The sequence below is a fragment of the Lissotriton helveticus genome, chromosome 6, assembly GCF_964261635.1.
Source record: "Lissotriton helveticus chromosome 6, aLisHel1.1, whole genome shotgun sequence".
Lineage (NCBI taxonomy): Eukaryota > Metazoa > Chordata > Amphibia > Caudata > Salamandridae > Lissotriton > Lissotriton helveticus.
In genome coordinates, this window is record NC_136067.1 from 226,015,947 (window position 1) to 226,031,768 (window position 15,822).

Consider the following 15,822-nt stretch of genomic DNA (forward strand, 5'->3'; position numbering starts at 1 on the left):
GAACTATCAAAAACAGACTAGCAAAACTGTGTGATGCATCTAAATTGACCTGGGTGAAGGCCCTGCCCCTGGTCCTGATGGGACTCAGAAGTGTTCCTGACCGCAAGACAGGCCTAAGTCCCCATGAAATCATTATGGGAAGAGTGATGAGACAAGCATGGGTGCCAGGAAGCAAACTGTTGAGTATTACTGATGATTTGGTGCTTGAATACTGCAAGAGATTGGGTGACCAAGTGCGTTCTATCTCTCGCCAGATCAGAGAAGACGCCATCCTCAATCCAACGACTCCCCTCCACAAACTGGTCCCGGGGGACTGGGTGAAGATAAAGAAACATACTCGGAAGAGCTGCCTGGAGCCAAGGTGGGGAGAGAAACGTCAGGTGATCCTGGTAACTACCACAGCAGTAAAGTGTGCAGGGGTTCCACGCTGGGTACACGCCAGCCACACCCAGAAGGTATTACCAGACGAGGAGCCTGAAGAAGAAGGGCGTCCAGCAGAGGACTCTGCAGGAGCCAGACCAGAAGTAGCTGACGACGTACAGCCCAGTACCAGTCGAGCTGCAGAATCAGCAGATGTTGGCCCAAGAATAGTTGATAACGAACTACCAGGAGCCCAGCCTGCTGAAGGGGTCCAAGAAGCTGAGCCAGAAGTAGCTGAAGACGAGCTGCCGAGCATATGGCCAGAGGAGTGGATTCCATTGATTGATCTCACTGAAGATCCCATTCGAACGAGTGAGAGACTTTGGGAAGGTAGAGAGTGGGCTAGGGAGGAAAAGCAAGGCACAGGCGAAGAGCCTCAGAATCTTGAGATTCACATCAAAACTGAGGAAGGAGAAGGTCAGACAGGGACAGAACAAGTGATTGATACAGAACAAGTGAATAATACGGAGCAAGTGCTCGAGACTGAACAAGTGAAGGATACAGAACAAGTGATTGATACTCCTCCACTGACTCCTGATATCGGGAAGGGACAGACTAGACATAGCGTAATAGTTCGAGCAGAAGAAAGTCCAGAGATCGAAGTGCTTGAACAGGATCAGATAGGATTAGAAGAACGTGTTCAGGAAACAGAAACAGAGACATTTGAAGACCAAACGCAAAACTGTCCTGAACGAGGCCAGATTAGTAACCAGGCAGAAGAAATAGATGCTAGCCCTGGAAATAGTCAGATAGAAGAGGAAGAAACTGAAACAGAATTGCCACAGACTAATGAAAACAAGAGGACAAGAGAAGAGAACGAGGTTTCAGTACCAACCAAGAGACTTAAGAAAAGAAAGCACATTGAGCCTGGATACATAAAGAAATTGAGACTGAGAATAAAAACAGTAGAGGAAAAACGTGCAGAAGAAAGGAGAAGTGCTCGCATAGCAGGACAACCAGAAGACACTTCCAAAAGAAGGAGTGATCGAATAAAGAGACAAAACAAAAAGTACAAGTCACCTGAATGGACACTTGTGTTGGAAGAATTTGAAGATCTTGATCTAACTGACGAGAGCGACGGAGAACCCGTCCCTGAGTACTCTGCCGAAGAAGAAGACGAGCCACCGTGAATTTGCACAAAGTAAGCTACTGGTGTAAAGACACAAAGAGGGGTCGAGAAACTTCTTCTGAGCCAAAATGTCTGATTCAAACGTGAATGGTAGACCTAGTTGCAGTCGTTGCAAAACATGCTGCAAGGTATGTGTATGTAGTATAGTTATACTGATATTACTCTGGATAGGACTAACAGTGTTCATTCCCTTTGCTGTAAGCAAAAATACTAATATTGTCCCTACTGAAATTATAAATACTGACAGTGAGGAGCTGACAACACAGAGTGTAGCCAGACATGAGAGAGCACTGAGACAAACAAAACAAGACTTAGAAGCATCAGATGAGGGAGAACTACATTATCATGGAATTAAAAATAAGACTCGCTTAAATGTTTTCGCAAACTTGTTAATACACTATGTAGAGACTATGGAAATTGAAGATTGCTATGTCTGCATGAAGCTACCTACCTCTGTAGCTGAAGGCGTGACATACCATCACTTGCCGCTGACATACGGAATCTCCTGTAGCATTTTAGCTAGTTTATTTTACAAAAGAGGACCGTTACAGTACTATTACTCTAATAATGACGTGATCTTTTCTGAGCTTCCTATACGTGGGAACTTGAATCCTGTACATACAAAAAGCGACGTAATACGATATATGGGAGACTACTTTCTGACTATTGGTGATATTGACATAGGTGACGCACACAGAGATAACTTGACTTGTTCTTTGCGTGAGCAGGAAAAGATGTTCCTGAACATGGCAGAGAAAAGGAGAATTAAAATACAAAAGAAAGCAAATGACGAAAGTCAGAAAAGACCAAGGTGGGCAGAGAACATGGAAGGCACCTCAACTGGTGGGGCGGGTCCTGCTCTGTTGCTGGATTTTGAAAAGAAAGGCAAGCTATGTCTTCACCGCGAGAAGACTAGCTATTATAATAACATTTTCATTGGTTCCAGTGAATGCGAACATAATTACAAGGTAATTGGAGGTTGGGGTTTCAAAAATGGGTCAGAGCCTGTGTTTCCTGGAATTTATTATATTTGTGGGGACAAGGCTTATTTCAAATTGCCGAATCACTGGTATGGAAGTTGCTATTTTGGCATTGTCTTCCCGAAAATATACCATGTGAATGGAGTTGCTGGAAGCAGTGAAAATACTAATGGCTTAGTGCGTAGTAAAAGAGAAAGTATAGGTGAAATAATGGGTAGTATTTTCAGTGCACTGATACCTGGAGTGGGAGTGGTTCTGAACACTCACAGAATTTGCAAATTGTCCACTATAGTGGATGCGTTGTCTACTGACACAGCTCATGGATTTCTGCTGGTCAATACCGAAATGGTTGCGATCAGATCAATGGTTTTGCAGAACAGACTTGCTCTTGATACCTTATTAGCAAAAGAGGGCGGAGTCTGCCGGATGTTGAAGGCGCAACATTGTTGCACTTATATTCCGGACAAAAGTGTGCAGCTCAAAAGATATGTGAAAAACATTACTAATTTGGAAAGGGAACTCAAACCACTCGAGGTTGACAGTGCCTGGAAGAGACTGGTAGATGGTCTCTCAAATGTAGGTCATTGGTTTGCTAGCATAGGTAAAAGCTTATTGTTTAAGATACTGATGCCAATTGGAATTATAGGTCTTATCCTATTTTTCATATTTGCCTGTTGCAAATGTCGCAAACACACCGGAAAGCATCAAGTGAATGCCAGAGGAGTGAAACGAAGTGTGGATGAGCTTGAATTAGAGGAAATGAATAATCAGATATACAAAAGGGTGAAGAATTCTCACCCTACTAAAGATGAGAAAGAAAAGTTGAGCAAATTGTTGGAAGAGATAGAGATGTATAAGGTGTGAGAAGTTGGCATCTGGTTCCATTTATTTTGTGATGATAGTAAATATCATCAAAGAGGGGATTGATGAAGCAAAGCTTCGCATATTTTGCGACTTGCCGAATTCATGAACCTCGTCTATGTGTAATCCAGTAATAAGTTGTACGTCTTACTAACGTTTATTCTATGTTTAAACGAGGGTTCCCGACGCTTGCCTATGTGTTTTACTAAAATAATTAACTCGAGTATTTTAAAATGGCCGCTGCTTGGAAGTAAGTGTCTACGCATGCGTCAGTCACACTCACGTGTCCTGATGTGTTTGCAGAGTTGGAGGGAAATAGATGCGCATGCGTAATACATAGCTTTGCCAGTAACGTGGTACTGCTCGTGCCACTGCTCTTGTGTCTGTTTATATGTAGCTAACATTTAGGTTGCATAAGTATATTTTATAGTGATAAGTTGAAAGTACAAACCCTGTGATGTGTTTTCATAATGTTATTTCTATGTATTAATTTGTTCTCGCTTACTTTTCATGTACCGCGGGGAATGGGGGTCTGACTGAACTGAATGCCATCTTGGAGGGCCTTTCTGCGCATGCTCCTCCATCTGGGGAACTGACAGCCTTGACTGGTGGAACTTGGCCAGCTGGCAGAGATGGGCAAGATGCTCCTGAGAACTGACCTGAAAACCCAGGAAAATGGAGCCATGTGTCCCTACTCGGCAACAATGTTAATTGTCAATTGTATTTCTCTGCAGTTTCTCATGGGAACCCCAATCTTGCTAGGCGGTACCCAAAGATGCAAATTAGGCATCCAAATAGTGTGTTATGATTGGTGTGTTACCCAAAGCCTACCTTAGGACCAATCCAAATTGAGGGATTCTGACACTTTGCAACATTGGGGGGTGGTACACCGTCCCCAAACTGTATATCTACCCTGGGTTCACCTAGGGAAATTGTCCGACTTGTCTGGTTTAGCTGACCTGTCACTGACCCATCATACTCAATAGGTGACTGAAGATACAGAGCGCTGCGGAGCACTCTGTCCGAAATTGACCATAGACTAAGGTTCTACTGAACCTTAAAGTGCTGGCGAAGCACTTTGCTGGGAGTTCGCTGACCCAATCGGGGTCTTGATCGATAGCTGCAGAGAGGGTGGAGCGCAGGCGTTGCTTCCAAACTGCGGGTGTGGTCCTGTCCTGAGCGGTCCTGTCCTGAGGGTTTGCTGTCCTGTCCTGAAGGTCCTGTCCTGATTCCTAATCTGAGGGTATCCTGTCCTGTCCTGGGTGTCCGTTCTGCACCTGCTGTCCTTTGAGGGGTATCCTCCTTGAGGGTTTCCTGTCCTTAACTGACCCGTGGCCAGGGTTTGGTTTTCACACCAGTCTAGGTAAATATTGCTCTAAAATTCTTTGAACTTGCACCTTTCTATTTTTCTGTCTTTTGCTTTAATAAAGACATACCTTTTGCACATGTTGATTTTTCCATGCTTTTTGCCGCAGCTATTGAAACGTAAAGGTAATTGCATATTTTCTTAAACTTGTTCCTGTGCTATCCTACCTTTTAGAAATCATATTTTGCATTGCAGTTTGTCATTTTCTGATATGGTCTAGAACGGCCTTACTTAAACTGTCTAAAGAATCTTTACCCTGAAAGCATAGCGTTTCTTGTTGCATCTCATATTAGTATTTCATGATTACCCTGACTTTATTTCTCTATATTTATGTACTTTTCATTATCTTGGTTATTGATTGCCTTATTCTTGTAAACTTAATGCTCAACGAAAACGAACTTTAGATAAAGCTTTTAAACTTCCAGTTGTCCGTGGTCATTTACAAACAGTATTGAATGTCATTTTGGGTTGGTATTTTGCTGCCTTTCCTTTTACAGCTAGCTCCCTGATCCGTTGAGGTCATAGGTACCCGTGTCGGTGGATGGTAAGTCGGGTACGCTGAGTAATAACAGTAGGGAAACACACACAAATTGGTAGAGCCCGTGAAGTCGCCCGATCAATGTATATATGGTAAATTGAAAGTATATGGGCCCTGAAGCCGGAAACGGCGAAATTATTGGCTGGGTGACCTCGCGCGCTCTATCACCATGGACCCCCATTTTATGTATAATTCCCTGTTGCATAACTAGACTGGTTTCTAAGAATTTTCTTTAGGCCTATTCTGATGTTTTTCCAGTCTAACTGTTAGGACTGTTAGGACTGATTAACTGACTCAATACTATAGTAAGATAAGCTTTCCACCTCAATAGGAGACACATTACGTTTTCTGCTGCTTTAATTTTAATGAACCAGATGTATTTTAAATAATGGAAATACCAGGACTCTCTAGTTCTTGTCTTTTGTTTCCACATCTTGATAATTAGCTTTTGTATTGCATAGTCCCACCTGATGCACAATTATTATGATAATATGTATGTGATCCCGCTTTTGAGATGTTCTAGATGAGGATTTCAGGAACACTTATATGTAATAATTGAGATAAAATGTGTTTACCCAATTAGACGATGCCACTATGTGTGAGGACATCCATTCAGATAGAATTCCCATGTCGCTATAATGATGAAAGATATGCTCTCACACGGAAACCCAATTGAAGAGCCTAGAGGCACTGTTTTGCATATTGCCTTTGTTTTTGTATTGCCTTGGAGAATGACAGTGTATTTCAAGGCAGAATTGTCCCATGGCATGTGGCCACTCCTTTGAAGATCGTAGGCCACCTGTTTGCAGTCCCCTTGTTGTACAATGAACTGTTTAAAGCATCGCACTTGCTTCATCAGAAGGCGTTCAACATCAAGAAGAAGGAGCTGGTTTTGCCACAGTCCCTTGAGATTTCAGTGCAAAAGAGCACCTGTTATGTGCTGGTTAACCTCTGACAGTGTGCAGTCCCTTGAGATTTCAGTGCAAAAGAGCGCCTGTTATGTGCTGGTTAACCTCTGACAGTGTGCAGTCCCTTGAGCCCCTTGGCCTGAGTTTTGGCCACGCACCCCTTTTTTTCCTTGCTTCAACGGAAGTGCAGTGCACCGGAGAATCCAAGAGCGGCAAAAGGCACTCCATTCTGGTGCCCATGAAAGAGCAGCCTGAGCGTCCTCTGACACTGAATGATGAGTGTTGGAGTCTGAGAATGGTTCCGGGTCTGCACGAGATGATCTGTGCCCATTGATCAATGAAGCGCACAATATCTGTAGTGTGTGCCGCAGAGGAGAGATACGGTGCACTGCCTTGAGACATTGAGACTTTGTGAATGAGCTATGAGTGTTTGCCAGGAGGGCACTCCAACAGATACTGAACATCAAGAGCATGGGAGGCCTGAATCCAAAGGCCCATGCAACAACGGGAGCAGACTTGATTGGACAATAGAAGTCTGCCAGAGAGGCTTTTTGAACAGACTCTGGGCATAGTTGGTTTCACAAGAGGTTTCCGTGTGATTGTATAGACTATTAGGAGAATGATTTTATTATTCAACTGGCATTATTTTTAAGTAGTATTCTGTTTAGTAAAAGCAGAATAAAGTCCATTTCCTATGGAAGAGTATCCCCTTTTCACCTCAGAGCATTAATGAGGGCCACCACTGTTTCACTTGAACATATAATAAATTACAGAAAATGCATAGGAAAACCTACAATGTTACTAAATAATTTTAGGATTTACCTTTTGTTTAGGCTTGTGAAAAATTATAATTTCATTTGTAATAGCGGTCACTTTGTCTATATGTTCTTAATGACGTGCTTTCTAGTGTTTTTTTTTTAAACATGGCATTGTCTTTTATGGGTGGGATTGTTTTTGCTGCCCAATTCACATCTGTACCCACCTCCCAACCTATGTCTTCTCCCTACTTCTACTTCTTTGCATTCTTTCCAGATTTTACCTGAACATGGACTAGTTAGGAGGTCAGAGTTTACTGATAATTCCTTTTGTACAGTTTCTGCATCGACACCAGTTAGTAGTGAACATCACTAATTGTTGGTCCTGCCATATATGGCCTTTGTGCTACTGCGTGTGTAAGGAGACCTGTCCCGAGAGAGTCGCTAAGTAATAGGATTATGCTTCAGCAACATCTTGATGATTTGATAAATATAGACCTGGACTCAGACTAGCGTGAGTATAGGTTATTGCCTATGTAAGGGCAAAAGGAGCGTCTGTGGTACTGAAAATTCTGGACTCGTGTAATAAACTTTGTCGTAGCATGAAGATTTTTATATCAAAAGACCGAGAATGGCTAGTACACTATGTACAAGCATTTTCGTCATATTCCAGTAACGATTTCACCTCGAAATCGTCATTTTCGTACTGAACCCTTGGCTTCCATTTTGTGAACGGCAGCCATTTTGTGGATTGCCCTTACAGTAGGCCCTCACTGTGGCAGAACAAGTATTTAAGGACATAACCTTAGCATGGGTTTGTGCTGACTCCTGCATGACCTGGCGAAAGCTGACTCCCTTGCCAGAGGCTGACCTCGTTGAGCCAGTTCCTTGTTAGGCAGCTGGTCAGATAGAGATCAAAGAGCAGGACATTGCAATGTTTATTGTACACGCACACACCCCTTTTATCTTGCTCCTATCTGTTTCTGTTCCTTCTTTATGGTCTATTTATGATGTGGGCTGCGGGCCTTTTCATTATGGGTCTTGTCCAGCTTGTCTAAAGAAGAATGTTTATTATGGGTTTGTTTGATGATTAATTTTGGGCTGGACAAACTGAAAAGTGGATTTGTGTGCACGTCCTGGGAGTGACCAACAATAATGTACTTCAAAGAGAAAATGTGTGCCTAGGGCATAATAAATGGTATAAAAGGTCTGTGCTGAGACCATTCAGCAGACTGCCTCATTCAATTGCTAAGGCAGTTGGGTGACGTAGCCTCACTTAATTGTGTTTAATAAAGATGTCTTTTTCATATTTTCAGAGTCTTGTGCCAAGTTCTTGTTATATTAGTAAGTATTCCCGGAGAGCGAATATTGAAGTTCTTCAAGCGTCGCGGCCACTCATTGCTCCAGGCACTGGACTGCAGTGCAGGTGGGCTGCGCTGCAGAGCTAAGGCACCAGACCACCACTCTAGTGGCCACCGCCATCTGCGAGGGGTCAGTCATGGGTAATCAGTAAGTCCGTCACGCCGCGCTGCACGATGTGGTGGGAGCGACAGAAGCAGCGGGTTGTGCTGGCTGCCAAAATTAAACTGTGCCACGCTGCCCTTGTTCTATAGATGTGAGTATCACAGTCAGTGTCTCCTGGCAGGCTGTTTCGGCAGTAGGGAATGGGCAATGACTCTTGTTACATCGTGAGTGAGTCAGACGTGCCCGCTACACGTATGGGGTGCTGAGCGAGCTGAACCAGCCCCAAAGCCTGCCGCAAGCAGCGTGCGGAGTCGCTGCTGAAGTGCAGCTTTGCTCTTTGTGGTACTAATTCGCAGCCCTCTGCTGTGGCTTGCAGAGGAGGTGCTATAAATGCGTAACAGGGCTGCACACCACACAATTCCACATCATGCCACAAAATTCAACAGCACCCCACATACATAAACTCCACTACATACCACACTCCACAACACAAATACCATGCCACATAATTACATTCCATACCACACAATCCCACTCCACATAATTCCAGTACACTCAATACCATATAATTCATAGCCACATAATTCCACAGCACACCATGCCACATAATTCCACTCCACACCACACAATATCATACAGGCCTGCCAAGTATTACGCATCAAGCGTGACTCTAACACATTTCAGTGTGGTGTTCCGCATCACCGCACTGAAATGCATTGTCACGCATTTAAATTTCACTGTCTCACTCCAATATACCAGCGCTGAAGCTTGCTACGCTAGTGCTCTGGCCCATGTGACACCTATGCCCCGGCTGAGGGTTCTGCTGCCCCCGGCAGAGACTTGCCAGCAGGCTCAGTAAGCAGATCTTGTGCACCGCTGCCTGCTACAATGTTATATATTTTAGCCCGGCTGCATTTAAATTCCAGCTCGCGCCACAGCTTTCAGGAAGTGAGGTCGGATTCGGAAAGCGGCGGGGGATTCAACTGGAGAGGTGTTCTGAATGCTGTGCATATTAAACGACGTTGGATCGGAAGGCAGCATAGACACTCTCAGCATCATGGCCAAGCATAAGTCGAGGCCTTGGACGCTGCTGGGAGCTGCAGTGCTGTGCGGCCGTGACCGGTGGGCAGGGGCTCGCCACTGCACCTATTTCGCGCTCAGAGACAGAGTGCCAGAGGACTTAACAACGCTGCTGCAACGCCGCCATTGCCAGCCTGTGATACAGACAGACTATAGAAGAAGAAGTAAGTCTGTTTGACCTGCCACTGAGTGATTTTAGTAGTGTTGTTGTCACATAGCATGAGTATCACACACACTGCTCCGTGAAGACGCGTAAATAACAGTGGCGTATGATGATGATGATGCAGACCCAGCCGCACGTTCATTAGCCCTAGTAGTGGGGCATGCCGCGCCAGTAAGTTATTTAATATTGTTTATTTAGGCCCCACTGTAAAGCAAAGTGAATTTACCTATAAGCTTCAAAAAAACATAATTTCCTTAAAGTGATTGAAATAATTGTAACGGCATATTTCGGGAAGTGATGGCTCGTTATGAGGAAGGAAAGCATCCTGAGACTCGATAATCCACAGCCCGCTTCTCTCACGCTTAGCTTGTTTCATACTTGAGGCACTTATTTAGAAAAGTAATGAGGGTCATGGGTGTCCCCTCCTCCACGCCATCTAGATTCTGGAGTGCAGGTCAAACACTGTGACCGTCATGTTTTGCAACCAGCTGCTCACTGAATCCACCAGCAGTAATCGGCCCCTAGCTAGCCTGATTTAGCAATAATGGCATGTTTTACTGTATGTTGTTGCACTCCAAAATGTGAGATTTGTTAGATTATTGTTTAAATTCTGTAATATTTGTTTATCCTGCTCATGCTCACATTACCTACGCAACCCCGTAGGCCATTGTGTATGTGTGTGGCAGAGTACACAGCACTATCTCGTCCGTGACAGATTCTCAGACCGATCACCTATGCAGGAACCTTCCACCCTAAAGCTGCGGTGCAAACCTGCCATCATGGGCAAAATCAAGACTCCCACATGACGTTTGAGACAGCCCCGGCATTGGGGTTGGTGTGACAGAGAAGAAAAGATACATAGATTAGGGCTTGGCAATTTTACCTATATTTCATTTCACCGGGTACCGTGCCCCAGAGTGACGCATTATAAGAAAATCCAAACCGTTAAAACAATTTTGACTTTATCTTATATTCCCTAAAAGTATTTGCATTTTCCATACGATGTTGTTTCTGCAGTGTTTTCATGAAACAGATATGAATCTACTGAAGTGCACTCGGTTGGTTATAGGTGTCTGAGCTAGTTAAAGCTTGTGAGTGACTATTATGGGTCCTGATAGAGAGCTGTGTGGCTGAGGCTGAAGGCATAGACAGCTTCCCACAATGGGTTGAATTAAGGTGTTTACACTATCCAAGCCTTGGCCTCTCTGTAAAGAGATGTTCACATGTAGGTCAATTGTGATTTCTATTTTATATAAAAATGTGTGCAGGAGTAATCTGCAGATGTCGAAATATTGATTGCATAAAAAGAAAAGCGTGGTTTAAGGTGAGGGAAGAGCGGGTGGGTAGGTGTGTGATGACGGGGGCGATACGAGTAGTGCATTCAGGACATATTGAAAAACAAATGAGGATGAGGAAACAGATGATGCAAATTATGCAGATTAAGGTTTCCAAAAAGATGTGGAGAAAAAGAGGGAACAAGTGGCTAACGGTGAAAGACTGCAGGTAAAAGCAGTGTGAAGCGAGAACAGGAACGATTTGAAACTCCAAGGACCAGCAGCCCTTTCACAGATCTTAGTAATGGTAAATTACTGCTTAAATTTACTTGCAAGAAAGTATCACTCAGAGTGTTGCTCATTTGACAGTAGAAGTTCACTCATATGCAGGGCCACTGCAATCATGCAGCAGGGGAGGGTCTAACTATGCGGCAGAGTTGAGTAAATTAAGGGGACAAGAAAAGGCAAATTATGCTGCACATTTTGGGATAATACTACTTCATTAAATTGTAATTTTTAAGCTTGTTAACATTGTGTGGGCATTAGTTGTACCTGATTACTACCAGTTTAACACCCTCATATAGCAATAAACTACATATAGTTGACCAGTCAAACCTTTGGGAAGGGCCTTTCACTGTGCGTTAACAGGTGTCAATGTGTGTTTACTAACTTTTGAACCATCCGAGCTAGAAACATTTTGTTTTTAATCTGCAGATAATGCAGCAGATGAAGGTTTATGTGGCCAATGTGGCAAATCTACAACTATGCAAAAATCACCGCACAAGCGCATAATTCCGGTAGCCCTGCTCATTCGCACACTGACACCACCAAAATGTCACACTTAAGTAGTTTGAAAACCTGGCAGCTATGTTTCTGGTGTTTTGTAGCATGTTTTAAGATCTCCTAGAGTTTCTTATTGCTGAAGTGGGAGTGATTTCTGGTTTTTATATATTTCCTTTGCCTTCATTGCTTTATTTTTGCTCACGAGAAAGTGTCAGTCATAGACGTTGAATGTCACTCATAATTTCAATGAAATTATGAAAATGTCACACATAAGCAATCTGAAACCTTGGAAGCTATGAATATCACGCCAGACAATTACACAACTAACTAGTCAAATATAACCCACATAATTCCACTACACACCAAACACATACACTCCATAACACATAGGTAAAAGACATTGCCATATACAATGCTAATTGCTCTAACTCAAATAAATGCGAGACGGATTGCATTTCCAATGCTTGTTTATCAATGCCCTTCGGCCGCTGGATAAAGTGTATACTAAACTATTTACTTACACGTAAGTGTGGAGTCCCTTTTTTATTTTGATGATTCGAGTGCGAGCCGTTGTCCCTCATTTATGTCTCTGGCCCCACTCTTTCGCTGCATGAACCGAGAGGTTCCCCGGCCCGCGCCAGTCATGCGGGGCATGGACTCTGCTCCCTCGCCGCTGGGAATGCCAGAGGAGTCTCAGCGGGCATCGGCTGGCATCTCTTTGAAGGAGGACACCCCGCGAGAAGTACCGCCGAAGCCTGGGACTTGTAGTGCTTGACCCTTGTTTGGGATCACACCCAGCGCCGTGAATGCCTACCCAACCGGAGGAGGGATGGCCCCGCCTGACAAAGTTCGTGCTGTCCGCCTGCGCGGCCTCGGTGGCAGAGCTAGGTACTGGCATTTGACCCCAGAATCCATTCCCAGCAGCACCTTGCAGTAGGTTGCTAGTAGGAGTGAGATAAGCACACAGACATTTTACAGTGACCCAATATGCGACACCAAGGGCTTTGTCATGTTCACTTTGGGGTCATAATAAATAGGTGGTTGCATTAGATAGACCCTGTTAATTGGTATTGAACTCATCATTATGGTGAAAAAGTTTTTAAAAGTTGAACAATATCAGCAGACTTGGCAAACATTGGAGGACTCCTTTGATATGACACCTGTGATCTTCTGGGCCCTGCATCGTTTGTATGTGTATATATGTATTCATGCATTGGCAGTAATGTGGCCCGATAGAACCTTACTTGGAGCAACTGTATTAATAAACGTGCATTAGGAAATGTTGCTCAAGATGCAGAAACGTGTCGGATTGTAAACTTCACTCGGAAAGTGTGCTTTTCGCGATGTTTGTGTCCACAACTAAGGAGAGGCACTACGGAAGGTGCTTGACGCCATGGATTTTCTAGGGGACACTCACAGGTGTGAAAAATATATTTTTTTGCCGTGGCAAAATCCTCATTCCACCCCCCTGCCCCCGAAATTGTTATCACACAGCCAATATTTTGTCTGCAAACCTGGCCCTGTAACCGTGTGTAATGTGCATATCGCATGCAGAGGGCACGGCAGTACTAAATTTAAAACAAAATCAGAAATTCTCCACAGTTAAATGTTAGTTATGTTCAGCAAACACCGTAAATCCCCGTAAGCTACCCATTAATTTATGCAAAGCACAATACACACCATGAATGCTGTTGCATCCGAAACTGGTCTACTTCAGGGCTTCTTTTTTATGTTTGATGAACCATATCTAACCTTTAACTGTTTCTTTTTTGTGTGAATTTATATGTATGAGAAGTCATAACACAAGAGGTGAAACCTCCAGTGGGTCAAGATGACCCACCTGGCTGTCAACACTGGTAATAAATGGCAAATTAGTCTCAGCTGATCTGCATGTGTGGTTTATGCTATTTTTGGTTTCTTTTGTAGTGGTTAGAAATAAAACTATTTAACCAGAGCAAGCACACAATGCTACATTTGAGCGTTGATAATATCGAGGGTCACCACCTTTATTTGAAAAAAATAATGGCACTGCTTCAATATCACAAACACCATTTATTTAACTAAGGAGTTTTATATAGCACTGGCAAGACCTGAGGGTATCTGAGCTCCTTACAAACATTGCTAAAGGCAGTGTTAGATCACATTGATTGCAAGTTAAATCTTGTTGAAAAATCAAACAAATCATTTCCTGTAGAGGGACAAACCTAATATACAGCTCAGGGAAGAGATTCCGAATGAGATTCAAGCTGTGTGCTAATAAGCGTTAGAGCCAGGAGGATTAAGGTACCAATTAAAGAGATCTTTTAATTGTCTTTTTAAGCTCATAACAAGGGGATTCGTCCTAATATATACTGGGAGGGAGTTCCAGATTTTGGGGGCACTGCCGGAGAAAGAGCGTGCTAGGGTTTTTTGTTTGTGTTGTTTGAGGGGTGAGAAGCAGAGTGTTGGTGCTTCCAAGATTTCTCGTCTGGCTTGTCTTTGTGAGTTTAGACACAAGGTAAGCTGGTATCCCGGTGTGAAGGACTTTGTGAGTGTGGTAAGAAGTTTGAAGCAGCAACAGGCTTCAATTGGGAGCCATTTTAGATTCTTTGAGGAGGATGAGATGTGATCATGTCTTCGACTCCAGTGACCATTCTTGCTGCAGCATTTAGTATGGCTCTTAGGGGGGGTTGGTGCGATTTTGGGGTGCCTGTGAGAGTGTTACTCCCGTAGTCCAGTCTTGACTGAATCATAGCTTGCATGGCTATTTTGAGATCTTTCGGGTGGCGGAAGGGCTAGATTTGGTTTAGGAGTTGTAAGTTGTAATATGCACTTTTCACTGTATTCTGTATGTGTGGGCTCATGCTCGATTTAGGTCCAGGGTGATCCCCTGAGATTTGACTGTCGGCTAGAGACAACTTGCAGTTAAAAGCATCAATGGTTTTTAGCCACTCTCGAACCTTGGCGGTCTGTCCGTTGTTGGCTAGGAGGAGGATTTCTGTCTTATCTTGGTTGAATTTAAGTGGGTGAGTGATTGCCAGTTTTGGACTTTTATGAGAGTGGAATTTAGCTGTCGTAAGTCCTCCAGTAAGGATATTTCTAAGTAGAGCTGGGTGTCATTTGTATAAAGGTGGTAAGGGATGTTTGCTTGTTTGAGTATGGTGTTGAGGGATTCCATGTAGATATTGAAGAGGTTGTATGACGTTAGATTGCATTCCTTTGCAGCACATGCCTTTACCACACGTGTTACAATGTGAATGCCATATATGCCTTTAACACGCATACCTTTACAGTGAATTTTGTTGTAAAAGCATGCATGACAAGGGCATATTCATAGTAAAGTTTTTCCTTGACCCAACTCCTAAAACCAGTCCCCTGTGGGCACCGCCCATCAGTCCTTTTCAAATACCATTGTGCAACCCCACCTCAGCCACCATCCCTTCTTAAAACTACCCTGAACCCTAGAAGCGGACCCCTACCCCCAAGCTGGAAAAAAATCATGAATTAATAAAAAATCCCCCTTACATCTCCACAACGTCCTCTCTCCAGCTCCTCCGAGGTGCGACGCACGTTGTACGGAGGAAGCAGAAGGGTCAATTTCCTCTAACAACACTGATAGCCTATACCACCCTTACCACACACATACCTTTAAAATGTAATTTGTTGTGAAGGTATGCGTGGTAAAGGCTATTCATGGTAACTGTGCGCACCCTTACCGCACACATACCTTTATTATACATACCTTTACAATGTAATTAGTTGTAAAGGTATGCATGCTAAAGGCTATGCATGGTAATGCATGTGTGGTTAAGGCTATGCCGGGAAGGAGCCACTTTGTAATGGCTGTTTACCCTCTAAACATCTCAAACACTGCAGCCCTAGGTGGTGCCACAGGAAGCAAAGCGGCAAATGTCTGGAGATGGTGGTGGAAGCCGCACTTTGTAATCAACTGTCTGCCTCCATTCGCATATCTGTTATGTGTGGTGCCCTGACACTAGGCTTAGTCCAGGCATTTGTTTGCACTCGACACATTAAAATAAATACAAAAACGTATTCTAATGGGGCATGTATGAAGCCGATTTGAAGCGATTTGGCTTTGTAAAGCGCAAACTTAACACCCCT

The 15,822-nt window shown here is 43.7% G+C and overlaps 1 protein-coding gene across 3 annotated transcripts in view; it reads left to right on the top strand.

Moving 5' to 3' along the window:
• The first annotated feature begins 12,333 nt into the window (after positions 1–12,333).
• The window catches only part of SLC25A27 (solute carrier family 25 member 27), a 222,540-nt gene continuing 219,051 nt past the window's right edge, over positions 12,334–15,822 (top strand). The window contains exon 1 of one of the 3 annotated variants that reach the window (XM_078647654.1): positions 12,334–12,609. In XM_078647654.1, the coding sequence (XP_078503780.1) occupies positions 12,528–12,609 (82 nt within the window). In that variant the 5' untranslated portion in view covers positions 12,334–12,527. The remainder of the gene's footprint in view (positions 12,610–15,822) is intronic. The other 2 variants (XM_078647653.1, XM_078647655.1) reach the window with 2 other exon arrangements.